The following is a 27,470-nucleotide window of genomic DNA, read 5'->3' on the forward strand; positions in this document are numbered from 1 at the left end:
TCTTTCTATCTATCACAATTTCAGATGACAGATTCATATGAATGAGCACAATAATAACCATAAAAATACTTACCATATTCTTTCACACTGTTCCACTATAACATATTTTTTTATATTTGGCTCGACATTTACTAAGCAATATCAGATATTCATTTATTAGGCAATATCAAAAATTCAAATTATTCTTTAACATATATAACATTTAATTCAAACATGAATTTATAACATTTTTCATTTTAACAAAGTTTAACATTTACCAAATATAATTGAGCATGTGATCAATTTATGCATAAGTCATTCACATATTTTCCTCCTCCTCCTCTCCATCCACATCTTTAATGTATATAACACGCTTATAAGTAACATATATCTATAATTTCACTATTTACTTATATTTATATTTCCAAAGCTGTCCATCCGTGTCATAGTCACTAAATCATTTTTAACTTGAGCAATGGAGCTCTAAATTAAATTTTCCCCTAAAACTAGACTTACATATCTTCTTACCATAAATTTTTTAGAATTTTGGTTTAGCCAATAAGTACAGTTTATTCTTTAATTCACCCATGTTCTGCTGTCTGATGTTTCAACCCTTCTCACTAAAAATTAAGTATCTCCTCGTACGGGATTTGAATAATGTTCCCATTTGTTTCTCTTTGAAAATAGACTCATTTAGGATTCTAAAAATACAAATTTAAGCCCCTAATTTTTTTTTAATTTTTGATGATTTTCCAAATTCAGAACAGGGAACCCGAAATCATTCTGACCTTATCTCAAAAATTTATTATATCTCATGATTTACAATTTCATTGCTTACATCGTTTCTTCTATAAGAAATTAGGCTCAATAAGCTTTTAATTTCATATTTTATTCATCCTCTTCATTCGATTTCTAAAATTTTTGGTGATTTTTCAGAGCTAGACTACTACTGCTGTCCAAAACAGTTTTAATGCAAAATGTTGATTTCCATTTTACCCCAAATTTCATAGTTTATACAATTCAGTCTTGCTTAATTAACCCTTCAATTGAGCTAATTTTTCTCAATTAATAATTTAGTCTATCATTTTAAACTACTTCATAACCCTTGGAAAATCAAACTTTAGCACTAGACCTTAATTCCAAACTCTTTCATAATTGGGTCCTAAAATCAATTTCATTCAATTTTACTTGATAAAATCATCATATATCAAATTAAAGCTTCAAATTTTATATTTATTCATCATATGCTTCCAGTACTCATCCATAGCAACTTTAAAAATTGACCATGGAATAAAAAACTAATGACTAGTAAGTTGGACCCAATTGTAAAAGTCCAAAATCTTAGAAATTTCAAGAGAGGAGCAAGAATTAAACTTACATGAGCTAGAGTATGAAACCAGCTTGAACCCTCTTCCATGGCTATTTTTCAGCTGATGAAAATGAAGGAAATGAAAGAATTCTAGATTTTTTATTGTCCCATTTTTATTTAGCTATTTTGACAATTTTCCAATTTTGCCCTATTTCTCCCATTTCCTGATTTTCTCAACTATTGCTGCCCAAATATCTCTTTGGGCTTATTTGCACTTTAGGTCCTTCCTTATTTAACAATTAGCTATTTAATCCTTCTAGCAACTTTTACACCTTTTTCTATTTAGTCCTTTTATTTATTAATCACCCAAACTCAAAATTTCTAACAAATTTTAATACTACCTTATTGACATCCGTAAATATTTATAAAATTATTTATGGCTCGGTTTATACACCGATCTCGATTTTTTTTCTCAATTTCTTGACCAAATAATTTTATAAAGCACATTTACTATTTCAAATCTTTTAAAAGCTACATTTGGCTCATAAATATTAAATATAATCTAAGAGTTCATTTGCGGATTTGGCTCGAACATATTCTGACATCGTAATTTGGGCTATTACAGAAGACGCGTTTGATGACTGACTAATGCCAAAATTGTATCCTATATATGCCTAGGACAGTAGCAATTCATGCATCCGCCTATGTCCTGTGTATAGTTGAAGAGTTACACTCGTACTGGACTCTACTAGAGAATTTTGATTTCAGATTAACTATTACAAAAGTAATATTATTTTAATAGAATTAATATTAAATTTAATTTAATACTTATCTTAATAATATTTTATTAATTTAATATTAAAGTGATTATCTTAATATAAAATTTAATTTAATATTTATCTTGATAAATATTGTATTAATTTAATATTATCGTAATTGAACTCTCTAAACTCTCCCTATATAAATAAGTTTGGGTCATTATTTTTCATACACTTATATTTAAGAGAAAGTTCTAGAGAGAAAATTCTCTTAAGAAATTATTTCATAAATTTCTAAAATGTTTTTCTTATTAAAGTTAACTCGAAGTTTAGAAAATTACGAATTATCACATTGGTAATTTTTGTGAATTTTTTATTCGAAGCGAACCTAAATTCAGCAGACGTGAGCTTGAGGATAGTAGAGAAGACTACTTGATTAAAGCATTCATCTTAGACAAATAAAAAAAAAGTATAATTTTGATTAAGTGTTTATTACTTTAGATATCACAACTAAGTTCTAGTTTTGGAAATTCTAGTTTTTTCCTAAACTTATTTTCTGTTGCGTTTTCCAAATCCTATTTTTCAACAAAATGATTGTTTGATGTTTATGTGACGTTAGATTCACCGTAATGGTCATGACATTTCATAACTCAAACCCAACAATCGAGTCGGGCATGGGGTGTTACAATCCGAAACTCTAAAAATTAATTACCAAGCCAACTTATGGCTCTATAAAATGCCCAATTTTACTAAATTACAAACAAGACCACCAGAATTGTCTCATTCGACAAATCAGAAAGTTTTAGGGTGTTACACTTTTAATGAATTAACTCTATGCAAAAATATTTTTTAATTAATAGAAAAAAGTCAAAATTTAATTACAAATTATTTAATCTCTAATTATATATGTTTTGCCGCCCCTTTCGCTAGCTCAATATAATGCTAAACAAATTGCATAATAAAATCGTTTAGTCTATGAATGAAAATGACAAATGAGAAATAGATTGCATGAATTACTATCTGTAGTAAATGCATTTTCTTTAGAAGACAAAATGCATCATGATTTGAATAAATTAAATAATTAATTTCAAAGTGAGAATTAAATTAAGTAGTCATTGTAGTTATATTTTATTTGGAAAATTAAATTAATTTCCACACATGTTTTAATACGATAAAGTTCAGGTTTTAATGTAGAAATAATTGTCAAGTTCAGGAACTAATCTGGACAAAAAAAAATCAAGCATTGCTAAATTTAGACCCCAAATAATGATTCAATCCTTCTAAATATAATTGTTGTGAATTTCTTGAATACTCTTTAATAACCCCCATTCACCTTATTTCTAATTTTTCTTCTTGGAAAAATCGTAGTTTAGTACTCTTTATATAATAAGAAATTCTTCGATTTCCTATCTCACTTCTAATCATTAATTATTCAACATCTATTTTTTGAGGATTTTTCTTGCACTTTGCGGAATAATGCCAATTTATAGCATCGGAAAATTTGGGCCATTAACACCAAGGACGGAAAGGATGTCTCTCGAGTTATGGATCAACATGACTACTTTGCCTTGTAGGAAAGGTGTAGTAGCTTGTGAGATTGTATTTCATATTATGCATAAGATATGGTAGTGTTATATCAATGGCATGCAATTCTTTGAAATCAAAAGATAATGAGAAACAGTTTAAGTGATGAAAACTTGTTGTATTTTTTCATATATTGCTGTGAACACCAACTAGGGTTTATATATAGCTAATCCATAATAGACTAACTAGTTATTAACAGATTGTTAACTACCACTAACTGCTACCAATCTGTCACAACTGTTTTGAGTCTTATTATGCCCCCAACTTCTTACTTCTGTTGCCTGATCACATTTCGCAACAACCTTGAGGCACATCCTGAACTTTGTAAACAAAGGAGTGGATAGAGGCTTGGTAAACACATCCGCCACTTGTTCAAGTGCAAGAACATGCCCTACTGTTAACTTTCCAACAGCAATCTTTTCTCTGACAAAGAAGAGATCTAACTCAACATGCTTGAACTTCAAATGTAGTACTGGATTAGCTGAAACAGTCACAACGCCAGAATTATCACACCATACTTCAGTTTTACTGGAAGGAAGAACATGCAACTCAGATAGAAGTAACTCGAGCCAGACCACCTCAGAGACAGTATGAGCAAGACCTTGATGTTTAGCTTCCGCAGTTGACCGAGAGACCACCTGTTGTTTCTTAAACCCCTAGGCTACAGGGTTCCCACCAAAAAAAATACAAAACCCTGTAGTGGATCTTCTATCATCCACATTTGTGCCCCAATTGGCACAGAGTATCCTACCAAATCTAGGCTGTCGATTTTAGTGAAATGAAGTCCATAATCCATAGTGTTGTGCAGATACCTAAGGATTCATTTTACAGCTTTAAAATGCTGATCTAGAGGCTTATACTTGAACTGACATACTTTATTAATAGCAAACGCAATTTCAGACCTGGTAATAACCACATACTGCAAGGCACCTACAATGTTCCTCTAGTCAAGCTTATTTTCCACAGCGCTGCTAACATGTCGAGACAATGTGGTGGAAGTAACCATAGGTGTAGGTGAGCCTTTGGCTTGATCCATCTTAGCATTTTTAACATATCATAAACATAATTTTGTTGGCTTAAAACAGCCCCTCAGTAGTAGGAAGCACCTTAATGCCGAGTAAGTAGGAGAGGGGCCTCAAATCTTTCAAGGAAAACTTTGCATCAAGAGTTGTAACAAACTCATCAATGCTGCGTTGATGATTTCCGATGACAATAAGATCGTCAACATACACGAGAACATACAAACAAACATTCGTAGAGTTTTGAATAAACAGCAAACCATTGGACTTAGCCAGCACAAAGTGAAACATAAGCAAAAACTCTTTCAATTTTGAAAACCAGGCCCGAGGAGAAGACCGTTTAGAGCCTTCTTTAGCCTGCATACTAGTGGTCGATCCCCATGTTGCTGTTCAAAACCAAGATGTTGAATCGAGTAGATTTCTTTAGAGAGATCGCCATTAAGAAATGCATTGTTAATGTCAAGTTGCCGTAGTGGCCAGCCAAGCTTTACTTCCAACACGAGAACAACACAAATGGTTGTTGGTTTGACAACAGGACTGAAAATCTCATGGAAGTCAACTCTAGCTTTCTAAAGATACCCTTTGACCACCAAACGCCCTTTGTATCGAGCTATGGTGTTATCCGCATGCCTTTTAAGCTTGAACACCCATTTGCAGCCCACAGCTTTCTTGTTAACTGGTAAGGGAACCAGATCCCATGTCTGATTTCTGAGTAAGGCATCAAACTCTTGCTGAGCTGCTAGGGCCCATTTCTTGCAAGACAAGGCTTCTTCAATTGTAGACGGTTCAGAGGCTCCTAACTCAGCTGAAAAAACCCATGGCTTAAAAATACCACTATTGGATCTAGTCCGCATAGGATGAGTATTGACAGGAGGTGCAGGCAGTGGTGTTGAAACCGAAATATTGCTGGACACCGCTTGAGAGGCGATTGGAGAAGCCATAGTAGGAGACCCATTATTGTGAGCAACTGGAGAAGCCATAGTAGGAGACCCATTACTACGAGCTGTATCATCAGACACTGTGACAGTAGCTGGCCTGGTTTATAAGCCAGTGCATTCAGTAGAAGCAGACGCATGAGAAGAAACAAGACTAGACACTACTGGTACCTGAGACTGCTGATGCAAAAAAATGAGAAGAAGAAGTCAAGGAAACATGACCACCAGATGAAATAGTAATAGCTGCAAAAGAAAAACACTTATCGTCAAACACCACATGTCGAGACACAATCAACTTCCCAGTGTCATCCAAGCTTGTACCCTTTGTGAACAGGGCTGTAGCCAAGAAATACACAAGGTTTAGAATGAAACTGTAGCTTGTGAGTGTTGAATGGCCTGAGATAAGGAAAACACCTACAACTAAAAACTTTTAAGTGCATATAGTCAGGAAAAGAATGATATATCATCTCAAAAGGGGATTTGCCATTGAGAACAGGCGTAGGAAGCCTGTTAATAAGGTAAACAGCAGTGACAAAAGCACGAGTCCAAAACCTCATGGGAACACCAGCTTGAGCCAACAAAGTCAGACCAACATCTACTATATGTCTATGCTTTCGTTACACTAAGCCGTTTTGTTCTAAAGTGTGAGGACAGGATAATCAGTGATGGATTCTTAGCTGAGCAAGAGCCTTGGGAAAAGATCTAAATTCACCACCCTAATCAGACTGGAGTATTTTAATAGAGCAACCAAATTGAACAATAACAAACTTTTAGAAGTGAAGAAATTTCTCAATATCCTCAGATTTGTGTCTGATGAGATACAACCAGGAATAGCGAGTGTATACATCGATAAACGAGACATAATAAGAAGAACCCTCAGATGATTCACAAGCTGGCCCCCAAAGATCAGATACTATAAGTTCAAAAGTAACCGAATACTTGGTAGTAGAAGGAGAAAAAGAAAGCTTATGAAATTTGCCAAGTTGGCATACTGAACATAGTGAAGGCAACTTGCAGTTAGTATAAACAATGTTATTATTATGAAAAACCTGCATAACAGTTTTATTACAAGGGTGGCCAAGTCTCTTGTGCCACAAATCAAAAATATTATTTCTAAAAATAGCTGACCTTAGATGAACAGTATGAGCAGTAGCTGAAGAAAAACCAGCCCCAAGTTGCCTGGAGTCCGATAAATCGCATTGATATAGACCATTATGCATACGGCCCGTCAACAATATGCTCCCTGTCTTGATACCCTTCACAAAATAATGTAGAGGATGGAACTCAAAATAGACCTGATTATCAGTGGCAAACTTTGCAACAGACATTAAGTTTTTGCAAATACGAGGAACATGCAATACTAAGTTTAGATGAAAAACCCTATTGGCAGTTGTGAAAATACTTGAGCCAGTGTGAGCCATGGACACTGTCACACCATTTTCCATAAAAATTTTATTAGTATCTGTGTATGGTGTTGCTTCCTGCAAGGTGGTCAGATCATTTGTAACATAATGGTACGCACCTGAGTCAGGGTACCACACTTTTGCAGTTGAAGAACATTAACCTTGGTTGGAGACTGCATTAGCTTGAACAGAAGAACCTTGCATCTTACCATGATTAGAGCAACACCGCGATCCATCACAAGAGCCTGACACCGACCCTTGAAACTGATGACAATGCACCTGCATGGGCTGATCAGAAACTCCTTCTAAAGATTCATCAAACCAGTAATAGCACTTATGAACTGTATGAGCAATCCGTCCACACAACTGACATTGAGGCTTATTTTGAGAGAACCGTCTACCGTGACCTCTAGCTCGAGAAAACCGACCACGCCCTCGAGAAGACAATCCAAACGTTCTATTAGACTGATGAGAGCTACTATCCGTAGAAGCTTATTGTTGGGCGAGATTGACTTGAAGAGACAAACTAGAAACCAAGTCTGATTGACGATTCTCATAGTCAAAGAGTATTTCAATAAGAAGATCAAGAGAGACATTCATCGCAGAAGCCAAGTGCCAATGGACTCATACTCCACCGGTAGACCAGCAAGAACAATAACCTGTTCTTGCTTAGAAATCACATTTCCAGTGGCCAGGAGAGTGCCACATAGGCTTTGAACCTTAGCCAAATATTCTTTAACTGTTAAAGAACCTTTCTTTTGAGAGTAAAGAAAATGTCTCAAGGTAGAAATTGCCAAAGTAGACTTAGAAGCAAACCGACACAAAACAGTACTCCATACCTCACAACTCGTCTTGGTACTACTGAGATGAACTAGAATATCATCACAAATGGTAGATAATAGCCACGAAGCAAACAACTTGTCTTGTTGCTTGTGAAACAAGAACTCGGGATTAGAAGTGAGAATACCATTGTTGTCAACAATATTCTGCGGAGAAATTGCAATAGTGCCAAGAACAAACTCATGCAAACCATATCCTTCAAGAATTAGCATAACCTGTTGTTTCCACAAAAGAAAATTACGATCACTAAGCTTGAAAGTATCATGCTTAGGGAATTATTGAACCTTGCGTAAGAAGCCAGGACCAGGATCAGGAGACGAGCCATCTGCTGGAGTAGCTATATTAAACGACTGACGATTCTCATCATCATTGCCGGAAACAGCTTCAGTTGCCATGGAAGAAAAGAAAAGAAAAAAAATTCTATGGTTGTGATACCATAATGAGAAACAGTTTAAGTGATGAAAACTTATTGTATTTCTTCATATATTGCTGTGAACACCAACTAGGGTTTATATATAGCTAATCCATAACAGACTAACTAGTTATTAACAGATTGCTAATTACCAGTAACTGCTACCAATACATCACAATTGTTTTGAGCTTTATTAAAGGATGAACTCGGCAAATTTAACGATTGTTAGATAAGTCTCTTGCTATTGGCAAAACTGCTTGGAAACATGCATGCCAAGGGTAAGCTCAATTAGAAGTATCAGCATTTGGTTTAGGATATTTAGAACTTTCTCAGTGATGAAAGACAGGTTGTGGCTTGGTCTGGGAATCCACAGCTCTTGAAAGAGACCGTCGGATGGGCGAGAGATGCTTCTCCCTACAGACTTTCTTTAATTTCCCATGGATTGTCTTTACTACTCTTATAATAGCTTATTAAATTACCGAAAAGTAATAGAAAATTAAGTATCAAGTTTAACTCTTTCAATAAAAAATTAACTCTGATCAAAACCCGTTAATCATCGTCCACGTGTTTATTAGACCCATAAAGAAATATGATAACAAGAATCATTTGGCCATCCGCGATAGACAGAATGAGAGTCAAAGATCACACAGAACGGACGGCTTAAATCTCACTGCCCTTCACCTTTACCACCAATCAGAGCTCACCAAAGCCCCCCGAATTCACCGAGGGGCGCCAAAAACCCTCCCAAAATTTCATTAAAAAAACAAAGACAAAAAAAAAAGGAAAAAAAAACCCCTAAGACCAGAACCCAAAGCAGTCAGGCTAATATAGAGATAAAATCAACTAAAATCTCTTAACAATAGAGTTGAAGTCGAAATCAAAGAGAACTTGGTTTTGTTTTCCCCCCCTTATTTCTGCGAGTGTACAGTTGAATTTTGAAATCGAAAAGAGAAATAAAAATGCAGAGTATGGAGCTGCAGAACACTGTGAAAGAAGCCCTAAATGCACTGTATCATTACCCCGACGATGCGGTGCGTATGCAAGCCGATCGATGGTTGCAAGATTTTCAACGCACAATCGACGCTTGGCAGGTATTCTCTTCTTTGAGTTTTTTTTAGTTCGATTTGTGCTAATAAGACCGTGATCGGATATGATTATTTCTGTATATTTTAGAAATTTTAGTTTTTTTTATTGGTGGAGCTTTAGTCAAAATCCAAATGTTGAACTTCAGGATTATTGGGAGATTAGTTATTGGTATAGTGTTGTGATTTATTGCATTGTCTGGTTGAGTAAATTGTGATAATTGGAAGGAATTGGTAGTATTTGAGTTTTTTTAAAAAGGTTTTTATTGAGAATATTAATTTCTAAACAGTGAAAAGTTTACGCTGCTTAAGTTCCATAGAAAACATATTCAAATAGGGAAGTGGAATTATTTGCATTTCGTACTTGTCTTCAATGTTGCCAAGACCCTAGGCTCTATAACCATTATATTATCTTTGGGACAAGGCACAAAAAAGAAAAAAAAAAGAGAGATTATCTGAGGGAAGTAAGACACAATATACATATTTTTATTCATTAATATATGTTCGTGGAATAAGCTTAAGATATATAATTCTAATAATAAACTCTAACGAGTGATGCAATGTATCCCACAAAACACTAGGCATGCATCTTCTCATCAGATGTGCCTTGCCTGAAAGTTTGAGGTGATTTTGTTGTTTTGCACTCAGGTGCAACAATTTAACAACATTGCTTGTTCAATAATCAAAATGAAACATAAACATAGAATGAGAACAAAAAAGTAAACTGAAACAAATATTTGAAAATCAAATGCACATTTCTATGTGATAGATTAAGAATAGTTGTTGTTAGTGTTTCACATTGAATAGGATTATAACGTGTAACTTACCTAGTCTTATGAACTGTTATTACCAGCTTAGGTTGCTTCGACTCTTCATTTTTTTTGAAGTACCTGCGTTTGACAATCTGTTTAGCACATGGATTTGAGGATATGACCTCCAAACATGGAATAACTTGGAAAAATCTGACCATACTTGCGTAGGATGTATACCTGTATTCAACACTCACACGTAAGTTCAAGTAACATAATTAGCAGCCATTTACTGGCTAATCATTGCATTCTCTTGCTGTTTTCAACTTCTTAAGAGCATGCCTTGGCCACCCTCTTGCTGCTACTAGGTTCTATGCTTGCTTTTGGCCTTTTTATTAAGCTCATTTGGCAAGGGGATGAACTTGTTGTAGCATCTTCATTATCATTCAAAATTTTTCCTTGAAGGTCAACTTGGTTATAAGTGTGCCTTTTTGTTTGTTTTTAGCACATATTGCTATTTTTGCATGATCCAAGATGCTAGAGGACGGAAAAGCAAAGGATTCACATGAGACTTAATTGGAGACTACATTACTTGGACTTAGGTGGAAGTGTCAAATATGTTATGTGTTTGACACTGACACTTTCAATTCTTTTCATGTTTTTCCATGTATTTGGTGGATCCTTGGAGGGTCATGTCCCCATACTCATGCCTATATGTGTTAGATATGGTGGTCGAACATGAGTAACTCAAGAAAATGAAGACTTAGAGTAACACAGTCTGGAGATTATCTGATGTATTAAATTATAGGCTCATGTACTAGAAAGTTTTTGTTTATTTCTCTATACAATTCATAATTCTTAGAAATTGTCAAATTAAAATGTTTTTGGCTATTAGTTAGAATAAGCAAGCAACAAGAATCCCTTTCTTTTATGTTGGGTTGATACATGGATCATATTGTAGGCATCATTGCGCTCTATTTAGATCCATATCTGAAGCAGGACCAGTAGACTAGCTACAACTACAAGAGCCTTTATGAGAGCTTCCACTTTGATAGGGCGGAACATGTACAACAAATATTCAACCTAGAAGCCTTTTTTTTTTTTGGCAAATGCATGGATTTTTATCAAGTAATAATTACAAAGGAGTTGCTTCTAAAAGGAAGAATTCTAAGGATCGAACTCATGGGATGGATGTTAAGGGCTAAATGCAAAGAATGATCCTAGCATTATTAGACACAACTAATCATCGGAACTAGACACAATTGCATCTCTATTCTAATGATCGATCAACAATTAATAAAAGGTAAAAGTAGGTTAGCAATGTAAGTAATTCCCTTGAAGAAATCGAGTGTGGATGGATTTAGACTTTTGAATCCTCCTATTTATATATCTCATGGACATGTAATCTTACCTTGGATTTAATTAGCAAATTTTGCTATTCTCAAGCTTTTAAATGCACCTAAATGCTCTCTCGATACTCCTAGTCTCATTGCTAGATAAATCAGGAAGTCTCACACCTTTACCGGACTATCCTAAGGTAATTAAGTACAACTCTCATAGAATTCCCCACTAAAGGCAATTCTTACTTGTTCCTTAGCATTGTTAACTCTCTTGATATTAACAATTGGGATTTTTAGCTATTCGATATATCTTAAGCTAGCTCTTGCTTGCTCTAGAGCCGCATCAATCGCCAGAGTCCTAAATTGCTCGAAGGAATTATCATTATCCACATTTTCCTCTATCAACCTATCATTAGGTGTCTTGGGCTCATGGCTTAGGTTCAACTTCACATAGAGCTTCTAAGAACTTTTTCACCATTTTGAGCAATTGCTTACTTGCTTTTCTATAGATTGATAGACTCCTTCCTAGTGAATCAACTTCTGATGCTCTTCAGTTCATTTTTGAGCATCATCCATTCTCAAATCTTGTTTTACCTTAAGCCTAGGATCTATTGATGTTGAGGGTTTTGAACTAGGGTGGGAGGCTGCTATATTTGCTTTGTGAGAATAGTGTTGTTCCTAGGAGGTTTTGATTTGGTGCTTCTCGTGGACTTATGGTGCTTGGGTGTTTCAAGAAGAACCAACTTCTCCAAATCACAAGCGTGAAATCGGATTAATTGGGGGGTGTTAATCAATTAATCCACATTAAGTCCAATAACCAAAATATTGTGAAGATAAAACTCAAGAATCAATCAAGAATTCATAATAAGATTCATCATGAATCTGAAATCTAGTAAATTAGTTCAACACTCTTCCATAAGTGATCCTAGATCTAAGCAGCAACATCAATCCAATCAAATCTAGATAAAAGGAAAAGGAAATAAAGAGGAAAATAAATGCTTAATTCTCCAAGCTAATCTTCAAATTTGATCATCTTCAAAGCTTGATCTAGCATCTTCCTAGAAGAGAACTCCAAATTCTTCAAAAGTGTGGAGTGGCCATTCTGGATCTAATCTCTCACTAATTACTAGTAATTAAACCTAATTCTAATCTAAAAATATGTAATTAAGCTTCTGTTGGTCTCTAGTAGTCTGAAAATTTGTTTTGTGTTGCTTGTTTTGCAATTTTTCTTTTCTTTTCATCTAAGTGTGCGTATATCTCATTTTAACCTTCTTTTTCTTCTTAGGTTGCTGATAATTTGCTTCATGATGCCACTAGCAATCCAGAGACTTTAATATTTTGTTCGCAGACACTTAGAAGCAAGGTAACTTCAACATGCATTTATTTGCTCAATGTTCATGATAAAAAAATGTTTTACTTTTTGTGGTGCATTTGTTTGATAGGTACAACGTGATTTTGAAGAATTACCATCTGAAGCTTTTCGCCAATTAAGGGATTCCTTAAATGTGAGTTGGATCATGTATATTTTTTACCACTGAAGAAACCTAGATTCGAACATCATATCAATTGCTGACAAAATCCAAGTTATGAAAGTATATGTATACTTTTATCCTTTTCCGAAAAAGGAATCATTCATTTTAGTGTTGCACCCACTTTCATAATTTTGAAGTATATGAATGGGATCATTAAACTTGTATGGTTCATTTGTTTTATTAACCTTTTAAATCTGCTCTATCTTGCAACAGCTGTAAATCCATAAATAAGTTGCTGTTCTGTTTGTTATGTGCATGCACATATATATGCATACTCCTATTGGTAATGCTAAGGAACACCTTTATAGAGATCTTATTGGACTGATATTTCAAATGCAGAACTTGTTGAAAAAGTTCCATAAAGGGCCTGCTATTGTCCGGACTCAGGTACTATACACTCATAACCTATAATTTGGCTAAACATGAAACGCTTTGGCTCATTTATTTTGCTTTGTAGATTAGCATTGCAGTTGCTGCTTTGGCTGTACATGTTCCTGCAGAAGACTGGGGAGATGGTGGCATTGTCAATTGGCTTCGAGATGGGATGAACGCTCATCCAGAGTATATTCCAGGTTTTTTGGAGCTACTTACTGTCTTACCTGAGGTATGTATAAATTTTTGACTTATCTTATCTAGTTATAGCTTGGCATATCTATCTGATTTCACTTTTAGCTATAGTTTATTTGATATTCTGAACTGGTAGTTGCTAATTAATTGATTCTTTTTTTTTTCTGGTACATACCTTCTAAATAAACGCTCTGAACTTATTAGTGGTCTAATTAGTCTATGACTGGAGAAAGCTGTCATCCTTTTTGAACATTTTCTTGATGCCTTAGTGTTGGACAGAACTTCAAACATTTTATAAACTTTGAGTATGGGAAATGAAAGTTCTTCCTAACATGTAATTGTCTTAAAAAAGTGTTTGCACAAACTAGTTTAATGTGGCTGCATTTTGTCCATGGCATTGATTACTGTTTTTTGCTTATAACCAGGAAGCATTCAACTACAAGATAGCTGCTCGTCCTGAACGACGCCGTCAATTTGAGAAAGAGCTAACTTCTCAAATGGAAATTGCTCTTAACATACTGACAGCTTGTTTAAGTATAAGTGAATTGAAAGAGCAGGTAAGAGCTTTTCTTATTCTGTTACTACTATGTTGTAGTTTAATTTAGTATCTATGTGATGAATTAAGAATGAAGGGGAAAGTTGGAAGCAAACAAACTCACAACAACTACAGAAATGTTATAAAAATAAAGAAATGACTAAACAGAGAGCCAAGATCAACCAGTAACCTTTTGTGCTAAAGGAATATCAACTTAATTGCCACATACTTCTCCCTATTCCCACTTGCCTGCCACATTGATTTCAATAGCTTGAGGATTGTTGTCAACTTACTCAGTTTCTATTAATGAAATATATAAATAATTCCTGGGAAAAAATTCAACTAACCAAGGCTTCTAGAATTCAAGACATTTAAGACTAAGTATTAATTATTCTCTTTGATATTGCATATTGTAGTGTAATTGTTTCGTAAACTTGCTTCGTTAAGTTACGTATTGCTTGGCATGCATGTGAAACCTTTAGTGAAGGTAATGGGTGTCAAGGTGAAACAAGGTTGTTAGTTTTAAAATTTAATCTTAGGGTGTTTTGGTTTGTTGAAAATGACTTCAGGAAAATATTTTCCATGTGTTTGTTTCTCAAAAAAATAGCTAGGCCAGTAGAAAATAAGTTATGTTTTCAGTCTCCCCCCTTTGAAAAGGGGAAGGCAATTTTTGTAAAAAAGCTGACTCTAAGTTGTTCGACTTGAATAGAAACATGATTATTTAGATCAAGGCATAATTTCACTTGAGCCTATTATTATATTTTTTTTAAAAATGGATATTATTTATTATTTTAATAACATATCGAAGCATTATGAATATTTTAAATATAAAATCTTTAATATTTTAATAGCATTAATATTAATAGAAAATATTATTTTAATAATAATTATTTTAATATTTTAAATGTTTATACAATTTGTGTTTTAATAACAAATAGTACTGTTTTAAGTACTCAATATTAAATATAATATTTTAGAATTAAATATTATTATTAAAATATTACTATTTGAAAAAGCTAGTTTGCATACTTGTGCGATGCGCAGGTTTATTGTATTTATCTATTACAATATATTAAAATTTTTCTTTAAAATATATTTAAAAAATTGTAACGCTTGAAAAATAATATATTTAAAAGTAAATTATAAAATTAAATCACCATTTTCAAAATCATTTATTTCAACTTCTTTATAATTTAATATAAATGAACCAGTACATAATAGTCCTTATGATATATGTTGTATGTGAATTGTTTAAAAAAAGTAAACATATAAAATATTAATAAATAACCAATTATATGACACATAAATTAGTTTGTAAAAAAAAAAAAAAACAAATTAAAGTAAGGAATTTGTGAAAATTAAAACCTAAATCATAAGGACCTAGTATAAAAGTCAAAATTGAACTTATTTATTAAATTGAATAAATTAAGATTTCAACTTAGAGATTAAAATGAAAAAAAAAATGAAAATTGCGTAGGACTTAAAAATAAAATTGAACTAAATAGAGTTAAAATCTATTTAAATCATGTAATATTTTAAAATGGAACTATAAAAAAAGATAATTGAAAATGAGCTTATCATCTAATATTCCCAAATTACAAAGGAACAAATAAAAAAAATCATGATTACAAAAACTGGACCCATGTAATTTCATAATAATCGGTGCTGATGTGTCAATCATAGAGTGTTGTCACTTGTCAAAAAATGGTTTAATTTCATAATAATATGGTTCAATGATAAGCCAAATGCAAATTCATAGCTGGTATGTTCTATAGGAAATAAAGGTGGCTTTTCTGTTCAAAAGTTTTTTGTTCAAAAGACAAGGGTTATTGTAGAGTTTTCCAATGTGGAGTTTAAGTTGCATTTGTCATTATAAACCTAAACCTGCTGCTAGGAGGTAGGGAAAGAAACACCTCTTGTCACGTTGCCTCTTTTCCTTGTCACTTATTGTGTGATCTATTGTGATATGATAAATATACATTTTTTCTTTTTTCCCTTAAAAAAGTTATTTTTTTGAAATTGGGGTTGGGGGGTGGGGGTGGGGGAGACTTATGCATGTAATATTGAAAATAGGAAGAAGATATCTTCTAGCTTGTTAACTAGTTAATAGATGTCTTGTCAATTAAATTTTCATTAAGGTTCTCAATAAGAAAGAAGATTTAATTAAGGTTGATGATTTTTGCACATTATATATTTGCTTATGAATGTTGATTAAGTAGCTTCTTATGTTACTTCATCATGATTGATTTATCAGGTTCTTGAGGCATTTGCTTCTTGGCTTCGGCTAAAGCATGGGTATGTATGTTCTATTGTACCTTTTATTTATGGACAAATACTATGTTCCTGTTTTTGTTTCTATAGGGGATTAGTTTGGTTGATTTTTATGCTTTTAATTTGGAGTGATACCTTGTTTATTTACTTCTATTGAAAGTGGGATCTATTTAAGATTTTAGTATTTCTGGATTTGTTTGTGTAAATGGACTGGTGCCTAGGTATAGATGTTTTTGTTATGAGATTTTTGTATGATTATGCAAAGCAATTGTTGGAAGATTAAGGATTTTTCTGATTCTATTCACCTCATTAAAAGCATCTTGAGTAAAACCTGATCTTTTATAAGTTGGATCACTGTTACAATCAGCAGGAGGGTTTTTCTGTTGTGATATGGTTTGTAACTGGCATGCCCTCTAAAAGTTTTCTGATAAAACTCCAAGACGATATATTTTATTCCTTTATTGCATTAAGCCTCTATTGGGAGAATATATGGACTCTGTTCCCTGGGAATGGGTTGTATTGGTGGGTGATGTAAGTTGGTGCATGGTTAGTGTGGGTGGATTGGAATTTTACTGGTTAAATTAGCTGTGCTAGCAGCTAAGTTATTCCAGTGTTTGATTGCTTAAACGTATTCCACTTTTTTAGTCTATCTAGAAATTAATTAATAGATAATGTCTTTGACTTCCTCCGTTTCTATTATCTTGAGGGTGATAATCATATGATAGTTCTCCTTGCTCATTTGAATTTACAGTCATTCATGGGTTGATTTCCACATCTGTTGGTTTCAGGATCCCTGGTTCTGTACTTGCAACTCACCCATTGGTCCTCACGGCTCTTTCAAGTTTGAATTGTGATATACTTTCTGAGGCATCTGTGAATGGTATTGCAGTTTTTGAGAAAATATTCTCAGTCAGTTGCTACTAAAATATTCTGGTAGCTAGATGGGGATATACCCTCATTGGGTTTCATTCATTATTTTCCCTTTTCTTGCAGTTGTTTCTGAATTGATACACTACACAGCATCAGGAAGCTCTGGTGGTGTTTCTGTACAAATGCCATTAATTCAAGTAATTGTCCCTCAAGTTATGAGTCTACAGGCACAACTTAGAGATTCTTCAAAGGTATGACATTGGATTCTTTAAATGTTTCCCACTCCCACTTCGTTGTTTTTCTTCTTGATGGGAAAAATCATGTCATATTGTTGGGAAATGGATCGATTGGGGATGATAATGGAAAAACTATTAGATTTTGGCTGGTATATTACTGAATATTCAATAACAGTGTAACTTTGTTTCTTATTTGTAAAACATGGCATATGTTGATCTTGGAGACAGCAAATATAATGTATTAGTGTCAATAGGGCAGTGTTTCATTGTTTTTAGAATTCAATCTTCATTATTTTCAAACAATTAGAAGTAGATTTATTCCTTAGCTGTGACCTAGAAGGGAGTATGTAGGAGCTGATTCATTCTTTGTTCTAACAATTGGGTGGAATTTGAGATGATTTACTTTATATGTCAACTACAATATTGTATAATTGGGATTATATATCTTATTGATGTCATAGAAGACAGAACAGTGTTTAATGCTATAAAACTTTCCATTGCTAGTGCTTTATATTACGAGGGTGATTTTGAGATGTTTTATTTGTCTTTTTGTGATTCTTTCAAGGGTTTGCCTGGCAGAATTTTCAGACAACTATTTGCTTGTGTATTCTTCATGGGACACAGTTACATATTTGAGGAAGTTACAATATTTGATATTTCATTTCCTAAATTCTACTTTGTGATTTCAGGATGACGAAGATGTGAAAGCCATTGCTCGGTTATTTGCAGATATGGGTGATTCATATGTCGAACTGATTGCAACTGGTACTATATATTTAAATTTCAATAATTGTTGAATGCTTTCACCTCTTAATAATGGACTATTTGAATTAATGCAAGTTGCAGTTGTTAGCATGAACACTGTTGACAATGTTGTGAATTTTCTCTTTACCATTCAATTGATGGATTTACCTTTTCAGGTTCAAATGAAGCCATGATGATAGTGAATGCTTTGCTAGAAGTTGCTTCACTTCCCGAATTTGATATTGCTTCAATGACGTTTAACTTTTGGCACAATCTTCAGGTTATCTTGACAAAAAGGTTAGTTCATGCGGAACTTGTCTAGTTTTATGACTTGTTGATTTTATATGTGGCAAATGGGCAGGTTTAAATCAGATTTCTTTGGATTAAGCTTATCTTAGGTTGGGATTTGATCATTTTGAGCTTGAATCAATTTGGGTTTGGTTATTTTTAAATTCGGATTAGCTCGGGCTCAAATATGTTTGGGGTCGGATTTTCTCAGGATTGGGCTTTTGACATTTTAAGTTAACTTAGATCAGATCAAGTTCGGTCTCAAATTGGTTAGGACAGGCTTTTGGACTCAAGTCTGTTTTGCCAACTCTAATTGATTTGAAATCTTTTTCAATGCCAGGAATTTTGATATTTCATTTGGTGATGAAGCATCCATTGAAACTGAGAGAAACCGGAGGCTTCAAGTTTTTCGTCAATCGTATGAGTCTCTTGTATCCTTGGTGAGTCTGCTAGTTTACTGTTTTGGGTATTTAGCTATGGTGTTGTCTTTAGTAAAATGTCAAAGCTCTTTTAGTGAATATTGTATTTAATGGGGAATGGTGTCCTAAGGGTGATTAGGCCCTCGTTTTCTCGGGGTGCTAGATGCTAAAAAATGCTTGCTCAAGTGAAACAAGGTGTTACCACATGCAAGGTCATTGTAGTACAAAAACAAAGGTCTCTATTTAAGAATATAGACTATTGGCACTGTATTCTTTATTTTTATTTTCTAAACGTTTTAGCACAAAAATACATGGGTATGCTTATTTTTTCAGATGATAAAGTTAGGGACAGCTTTTCATGAAGTTAAGGGAAAGAAGAGAAGAGTAATTAAACATATTAGTCAGCTCACTTAGCTGAGGATAAAACAAGTTGTATACCTTTTGTAGAAATGTTCTGGATAATGAAAGCAACCAACAACTTAAGATGTCTTTGCCTTTTTTGTGGAAAACCTAGACTGAAAGAAAGATGGCAATGCCATCTCCAACAAATAGACACTATTAATCATATTTATGCTTGTAGAAAGTGCCTGAATATAGTTGCCTACCTGGTATCTGAAGAGGTGTTTTTTTTCTCTGGTACCTTACGTTAGTGTCTAGTTGAATGCCTGACTACTTTGGTTTCACCTATGGAACATCAGTAAGTCTGCAGAAGCTTGATCCCTACTTCTCTGTTAGCCAGAAACTCATATGGTATCTGTCTAATTACCATATCATTCTTTAAATTAATATATGAGATAATAACCATAAGAATTTGTAGATTGTAATATTTATTCCTTTGTTATTGTTCTTCTGATGGGAAGTTGTGGGTATTTTGAGGGGAAAGGCTGCATGCTGTCAATTGCTACTATCTTCAGTGTTCTATTTTTTAACAAAAAAATTAATGTTTGTGTTCAATATTTTATGAAAATCAATGTTTGATATGAGGTATAGTACATATATAATTTTTTCTGAAAGGAAACAATAGCCAAAAATTATTTTGGCAGCTGAAGTTTAACTGATTGCAAAAGAATGAAAATCATGTTCAAGTTTTAAAAGAGTATTTCTATTGGCTAAGACTTTGGAGTGTCGTTGTTTTTCTTCACAGGTGAGCTCCCGAGTTCAATATCCCGATGACTATCAAAATCTTTCATATGAGGATCTCAAGGAGTTCAAACAGACTAGATATGGTAATAATTGGCTATTTTCATGTTGGCTATTATCTTTTCTCTTGTGAAAAAAATTAGTAAATGGTAGATCATGTGCATCTTTCTGATTAAAGAGTGAGTTCTCCAGCTGCTACATTTTATTTATTTCTTTTGTTTATTGTAGATCATATTCATGTTTCCAATTAGATAACATGAAGTTTGCTTCTGCACATTTTTTCTCTTATATCTGAATCACTAAGCCCTTATCAAATTGTTAGAGTAGGTGACTTGATAGTTCATTTTATCTATACTGATATACTGAAATAATTGTCTCATGTCATTGATCTGGTTGCAATTATCTTTTGTATGTAAAGGTTGTTAAATTAGTTTGTTTTCCTTTCTTTTTTTATTTTTAAAGATATGTTTTGGCTTTGATGAAACCCTGATGGGATTGGTTATTTTGCTAGCTGTTGCGGATGTGTTAACTGATGCGGCATCAGTTTTAGGCGGTGACACAACATTGCAAATTCTGTACATGAAGCTTGTAGAGGTATTTATTATTTTCTTTAATTGCAATATAAACTTATTCATAATGTCTGTGTTTTCTTCAAGACTCCAGTAGCCCGGTAATAGAGGGTTGTAATAGAAAGCTAAATTTCAAAGTTGAGATGGTGCATGGCATTGTCATGCTAAGAATGCTTCTGTGATTCTGGTAACTTTGAGTTAACATTACATCCTCCTCCACTTACTTTCCTTGCCTATATCAGTTATGTGGGTGATAAGAAACATCTGTACAGTTATTTTGCTTATCGTGCTGCTGGTAATTGTATTCTTAAGTTAATTTGGCATGTTTTCACATATAATTACTCAGTCCAAAAGGACAAAGAAAATCTAACCACAAAATTGATGTTGATAAGAATAGGCTTTTTGGATTTTTTTATTTAATATTAGCAATATCAGGGGTTTTTTCTGGGTTCTGTATGGTTCCTGATTACATAGTTTTGGTGAAGTTCCACGGCTTTCTTATAGTTTTGGTGAAGTTCCATGGCTTTCTTGTGGCCTGGTCTGGAATTGGATCAATGAATTGCTAGAAAACGTTTTGATAGCTTCCTTTGTTCAGTTACATTTTCATTTTAATGGTTACCTCTCTATTCCATTCCCGCCGAATGACTATTGCATTCTTAATTTATTCCATTACACTGAGCTAAATATGCTTTTAGAATTTCTCTATTGCTAATTGATTTTCTTCTCTTTTATATTTTTATTGCCAAGGCTGTATCTAGCTGTAGAAATGAACAGAGTGAATGGCGTCCCGCTGAGGCTGCTTTATTTTGCATTCGAGCTATATCAAATTATGTTTCAGTTGTTGAAGCAAATGTAATGCCTCAGGTATATTTAGATTCCTCTCATGTGCGACTCTCTTTGTTGATACACCACTTTGATATTTTACCTGGGTCTGTTAGCCTGTTACGTTGGGTCTTAACATTATCTCCCATTTCTATCTTTTTCATATAGGGATATACAGTGTTAAAAATTAAGTAATGTTCAATGCGATTCACTTTTATGAGTGAAAAAAAAAGTGACTCACTTTTGAAGAAAATACATATGCATGCACCCCTAAAAGTTATGTAGTTCTTCTGTTACTATTCTGGAATTAATTCGCAGTCTAAATGAGAAAATTCACAACATGAAAGTTTGTACTTGAGATTGCTAATCGCTTTGATCTTTGGATTGTACAGTCAGTTTACTGTTGTTATATTTTGACACCATATCTATTGTATAACTCATAGGATACACATTCTGTGAATGTTGTTGACTGGTAAGTGTAATGGTTTTATAGGTTATGGATCTGCTTTCAAAACTGCCTCATCAGCCCCAGCTTCTTCAGACGGGTAATCTACCACTTAAATCTGTGTGATATTGTCTACATTTTGTCCCCAGACCGGTGACACGGCCTGCAGGGAGAACATCTCCTGATGCAGCGGATGTGTTCTGAGTCCAATATGCCTGCTCTTAGCTGGCTTTTCTTGGAGAGCCACTGCAACATAAACTGCAGAGTAGTTTCTTTTACTATTTTTATATTTTGTAGTTTTTTTTTTATCAGAATTCAATAATCAAAATTTATGTACCTGTAAAAATTCAGTGTGCTTAATCGTTGGAGCATACTCTAAGTGGCTTGACGCTGCTCCAAGTGGGTTCTCTAAGTTGCCTTTGGTGATTGATATTCTCATGAGCGGCATGCGTACCTCTGAGGATTCTGCAGCAGCTGCTGCTTTGGCATTTAGGCACATTTGTGATGGTGAAGTGTCCCTCTTTTTAACTATTTTACTGCATTCTTTCTCTATATGGAATATTATGGTATACATCCCACAACAAGTTGAAGGATGCTCATGCCTGTAATAACATGACTAACTGTTATTGTTGCTTCTTGTTGTACTTAGATGATTTTTTATGTCATTGCTAGTCAACCACTTTCAAAATGTGACAAACAATACTTGGGCATTGTCGTTGTATCTTCTCTTTTCTTTTTAAAATCATATTAAGTGTGGGAACTAAAATTTGAACTGATTGTTTCATTACTTTTTCACTCTGCTGTGTTTGAGAATCATGAACCCATTTTGTGAGGTTGTATGTAATGGAATACTGCATCCCTCTTGAAAAGAAAAAGGAAGGAAAAGTCAGAAAAGAACAAATTGTGCACAAGAATATTGCTGTCATCATATACATATATATATGTGTATGTATATGTATGTATGTTTGGAATCTTCTCAAATATCCTTGAAATTGATAAAATTTTTGTATAGTTATTGCCTGAAATAATATGTAGATTGTGAATATATTTTGCTGTACTATTCTGCATTCAGAAATTTAACTTTGCATTCATTTTATTCATGTTGAATGCAGATTGCCGGAAAAAGCTTTGTGCTTACTGTAAACAGCTTTTCCATATATACTATACAGCAGTTAATGGGGAAGGTAGTTTTAAGGGCTCTGCTGAGGACTCATTGCACTTGGTAGAAGCTTTGAGGTTAGTTTGTTACTCAGCTACTTTAGGGGAAATACGGATTTAATTTCTTAATGGCTGTTAAATTGTTTACGCAGCATGGTTATTACTGAACTTCCACCGGAGCCTGCTAAGGATGCCTTGGAGGAACTGTGCTCATCAGTTGTTACTCCTTTACAGGTTAGTTTGTTTCCCATGGGAGTAATTAGTAATGCTTATTTTTTGACAGTTGATCATATTATGATGCATTTCCAGGAAGTTATCAACCAAGGACCAGAAGTTTTAGAGAAGAAACATGCTCGAGAATTAACAGTTTACATAGATCGATTTGCATATATCTTTCGGTGAGATGAATGTTCACCATCCTTTTTTATTATTGTTTCTGTTAGTTTGTTGAGGTTTTTTCACCATGCAACTGGAACCAATTCTAGGTATGTGAATCATCCTGGAGCAGTTGCAGATGCAGTTCACAGGCTTTGGCCAATATTCAAAGCCATATTTGATCTGTAAGTATTCCACAACTTCCGAAATAGGTTGTCACCATGTTTAGTGTTGCTAGGTTTCTGATTTTTATCTGATCTGTTTAACTGCTTATGTTGCAGTCGTGCTTGGGACATGCGGACCATGGAGTCTCTTTGCCGTGCCTGCAAATATGCTGTGAGTCTGCTATGCTGTTAAGTACTACTCAGTTAGCTCAGCAAAATGAATTTCTATTAACTGAATTTAGAAGTTTGATTGTCAACAAATGTTCTGCCAAACACATCTTAGATGCAAATTTGGCATCTCCCAATGAAATTTGTAATTATATGATTACATTCTCAAGGTATTGTTGTTAAATTACTTTGTTTGATCATGGAACATGGTATGCCTCTACCATTGCGTACTTAACCTAGTGTGTTTTTTTTAGGTGGACCTAAATCTATGCCATTTGATCTTTTTGAAGTTTTGTTCTCATAAATTCTTGCTCTACTCTTCTTTCCTTGTATTTTGCATGGATTTGAAAACCTAGCTGTCCCAAATCATAACATGTGCATCTTAAGAGGAAATCTGAGTGGCTCCTGAGAGAAGTTAAATTAATTGTGTAATTGCTATCTTGGAGACTAAGTCGATTGGAATCTGCAATCCTTACTCTCCAGGGTGGTGCTATTATTATGTTATTAAGGTTTATTCTTAGCTGAGCTGTGGGTTTTGCCTAGTGGCAGATTCACCTTACAGGCTGTGGGATCAAACCAAGCATCTTTGTACTGCTGGATCTATCCCCATAGAAAAACAAGAAAGTGATGAATTTCTTATATGCACTCACTTCTGCCTGAAAATATTCAGCATTACTAGGCAGCAGCAGTGATCTCAAAGTTTTTTTTTTATTAGGTGAGAACTTCTGGAAGATTTATGGGAATCACAATTGGAGCAATGCTTGAAGAAATTCAAGGCCTGTATCAACAACACCACCAGCCTTGCTTCCTTTATCTCTCTAGTGAAGTTATAAAGGTACAATTTTTTTCTATGTTAATGTTGCTAATTTAACTTTATTAGAATGCTGAGAAGTCAGTGCACTTGCCCTGCAGATATTTGGCTCTGATCCTTCTTGTGCAAGCTACCTCAAAAATATGATCGAGGCGCTCTTCAAGCACACAACATGTCTTCTCACAACTATTAAGGTAGGCTTCAGTGAGTGGTATATTTTATGTTCAGTCATCTAAATTTGCAAATATGTCAACTTTTACATATTTTGTTGCCACAGGAGTTCACCAGAAGACCAGACATTGGAGATGATTGTTTTCTGTTGGCATCAAGGTGCATTCGTTATTGTCCTCAATTATTCATTCCTTCTTCCATATTTCCAGCTTTAGTAGATTGCGCGATGATTGGGATCACAGTGCAGCACAGGTATGGCCTCTTTTCTTCCTGCTGCCTGTATTTTTGCATGAGTTTTTCTGATGTGCATGCACAATATTTGTTGCTTTGACATCAATTTTTGTGAAGTATCCATGTCCAACAATTGTCTTATGTGTATCTGGACATGGGTATGGGGATATGACCATCTAAGGACCCTTCAAATACAAGGGAAACTTAGAAAATAGTGAACATACCCATGTCGATGAATGGCGTCACAATGTTTTTTTGCTCACATTATTAGCCTGTAATCAGAATGTTCTTAAGATACGTGCTTACTCCAGTCTGACTTGACTTGAATATCTTTCTTTTTATTCAGCACTTGGATATAGGAGAAGCCTTTGACTTTTGGGCTTCTATATTGACATTTTAAACCTTACCCAACTTTTTTAAGCATGAAAGTTTTTTCTTAATGACATCTGTATGTGTGTGTATGAGGAATGATTCACTTAATACTGGTTAGTTTTACTTTCTTTTTGTATTTTTTACACAATTTTATATTTATTTAACACAATCATTTTATTTCATATGTAGATCATGCACCTCAATTTTTGAGTAAATTAAAATTATCTAACTAATTGTTTGATTTAAAAATTTCATTAGTTAAATATGTGTATCTCTCTCTCTCTATATATAAATATACACACATATATAATGTATGAAAGGGATCCAGAGATCCAATTACACTAATGTAATACTAAAGAGTTCTACACTTGTATCTAACCCTTAGATCAAAATTAAATATACAGCTAAGATTAAAACATACTTTTATTTATCTTTCCTTTTTCATTGACAAAGAGAAACTATACACTCGTATAGTGTAAATATATATGATCAGTATCCTATACACTTGTAAGTAGAAGTTTTTTAATTCTACAAATCCGACATGTGCCCTTGTATTACATTTAGAAAGATAAAAATTAACCGAAAGGGAACTTAAAAAAAAAAGATAAAAATAACCAAAATAGACACTTGGTGGTTTCTTAATCTTGCTTGAGAAGTTAAAAAATCCGCCGCCAGTGGATAGAATAATAATTCATCTATATTGAGAGAGAGAGAGAGAGAGAAGAAGAAAACTGGTATTGGATAATAAATAGGATTTTCAGATGTTCAAAGAAAGAAAAGAAAGATTATATTGGTATATCCCAAAATGTAATTATCATTAATTATGATTGAAGGTAATTAATGATTTATTATTAAATGTTCTAGAAATCTATCGCCTAATTATATTTTTTTTGCAGAGAGGCCTCCAATTCCATCTTGACCTTCTTGTCTGATATCTTTGATCTTGCGAAGTCTAGCAAGGGAGAACAATTTTTATCCATAAGGGATAGTGTCATTATTCCGCGAGGAGCTACCATTACTAGAATCCTGGTGGCTTCCCTAACTGGAGCACTCCCAAGTTCTCGATTAGAGACGGTAGCTTCTACTACATTTGTTGTATTCTCCATATTTTATGCGCATTGACCTTCAAATGATTAATTAGCAGAATAAGTTTAAACCTCTATTGCCTGAAGTAGTATCTTACACGATGAATTTTGTGGGGGCCTTTCACTACTTCAGGTAGCATATGCACTTCTAGCACTAACTCGAGCATATGGGATGCAAGCTCTGGAGTGGGCTAAGGAAAGTGTTTCATTGATCCCATTGGCTGCTGTCAAGGAGGTAGAACGCATAAGATTTTTGCAAGCTTTGTCAGATGCTGCCTCCGGAGCTGATGTCAATGTCCTGATGATCCCTGTTGAAGAGTTATCTGATGTTTGTCGTCGTAATCGAACAGTTCAAGAGATTGTGCAAGGAGCACTAAAGCCACTTGAGTTGAATCTGGTACCTGTACCATAGTGGAAAGAAATAAAGAAATAGTAGTGGAGGGGGCTGTTTTTCTGAGGCCTCATCTTGCTTTAGCAGCCGAATGAATAATTCGATCCGCTATTTGCTGTTTTGGTTCATTCTTGATTTTGTATCTATCATCATTGGTCAATTTTCCAACTGTCTTTGAGGTGAGTGTTGGGCATTTATTTGTTTCACAATAGGGAGAGAATGGGCTGTTGTATCTTCTTCTGCTCGAGATATGGGGTGCTCCCAGTCGTCTCGAATGCACTGGCTTTCAATTATTATTTATTTTAATTTTGGGTGAAAAGGCCTTGGTGTTGGTATACAGTGTTGTAAGTTTAGTTTTGTAATGGTTAGAAGGTGAAAGACGGATTTTTTTCTGCATTTGCATGTTTCTCTGCATGTTAAGTACACCAGAACGATCTTCTTCGCCATGCATTATTATTGTATCCTTACAACCAATCATTTTATAATCAGCTTTAGATCTGAAACAATTCTTATATCCAATGATTAAAAAGTCGGACATTCGAAAATCGCCTTGGACCGCTCGGTGACTTGTACGATTCTCTCATTTTCCTGATTTTTTACCAAAAAATATAGATACTGAAATAAGAAACATTATAAATTGAGGGATCAATTTTTCATTATCTAATTAATCTCGGTTTGCTGAATTAATTTAAAGAT

The 27,470-nt window shown here is 34.1% G+C and overlaps 1 protein-coding gene across 3 annotated transcripts; it reads left to right on the forward strand.

Moving 5' to 3' along the window:
• The first annotated feature begins 8,841 nt into the window (after nucleotides 1-8,841).
• LOC107934236 (transportin MOS14) lies at nucleotides 8,842-27,170 on the forward strand. Of its 3 annotated transcripts, XM_041117539.1 has the most exons (28): nucleotides 9,183-9,330; nucleotides 10,175-10,329; nucleotides 12,696-12,773; nucleotides 12,853-12,915; nucleotides 13,282-13,329; nucleotides 13,400-13,546; nucleotides 13,935-14,066; nucleotides 16,299-16,339; nucleotides 17,104-17,195; nucleotides 17,309-17,436; nucleotides 18,111-18,186; nucleotides 18,342-18,462; nucleotides 18,794-18,893; nucleotides 20,017-20,098; nucleotides 20,524-20,606; nucleotides 21,329-21,445; nucleotides 21,897-21,948; nucleotides 22,200-22,355; nucleotides 22,961-23,084; nucleotides 23,159-23,240; nucleotides 23,316-23,404; nucleotides 23,492-23,566; nucleotides 23,663-23,717; nucleotides 24,429-24,548; nucleotides 24,626-24,718; nucleotides 24,802-24,947; nucleotides 26,195-26,372; nucleotides 26,517-27,170. In XM_041117539.1, the coding sequence occupies exons 2-28, from the start codon at nucleotides 10,303-10,305 to the stop codon at nucleotides 26,793-26,795; spliced, it is 2,784 nt and encodes a 927-aa protein (XP_040973473.1). In that variant the 5' UTR covers nucleotides 9,183-9,330; nucleotides 10,175-10,302; the 3' UTR covers nucleotides 26,796-27,170. The 3 variants fall into 3 exon arrangements, with proteins under 3 accessions (XP_016722101.1, XP_040973473.1, XP_040973474.1); XM_016866612.2 differs by lacking the exon at nucleotides 10,175-10,329 and having other exon boundaries at nucleotides 8,842-9,330; XM_041117540.1 differs by lacking the exons at nucleotides 9,183-9,330; nucleotides 10,175-10,329; nucleotides 12,696-12,773 and having other exon boundaries at nucleotides 13,405-13,546.
• Nucleotides 27,171-27,470: the final 300 nt, after the last annotated feature.

Source organism: Gossypium hirsutum, chromosome A07 (genome assembly GCF_007990345.1).
Source record: "Gossypium hirsutum isolate 1008001.06 chromosome A07, Gossypium_hirsutum_v2.1, whole genome shotgun sequence".
NCBI lineage: Eukaryota > Viridiplantae > Streptophyta > Magnoliopsida > Malvales > Malvaceae > Gossypium > Gossypium hirsutum.

Coding starts and splice junctions, on each gene's coding strand:
- LOC107934236 (XM_016866612.2), top strand. CDS start 9,199: ATGCAGAGTATGGAGCTGCAGAACACTGTGAAAGAAGCCCTAAATGCA. Junction 13,547..13,934: donor TACTTACTGTCTTACCTGAG/GTATGTATAAAT, acceptor GCTTATAACCAG/GAAGCATTCAACTACAAGAT. Junction 17,437..18,110: donor AACTTAGAGATTCTTCAAAG/GTATGACATTGG, acceptor TTGTGATTTCAG/GATGACGAAGATGTGAAAGC.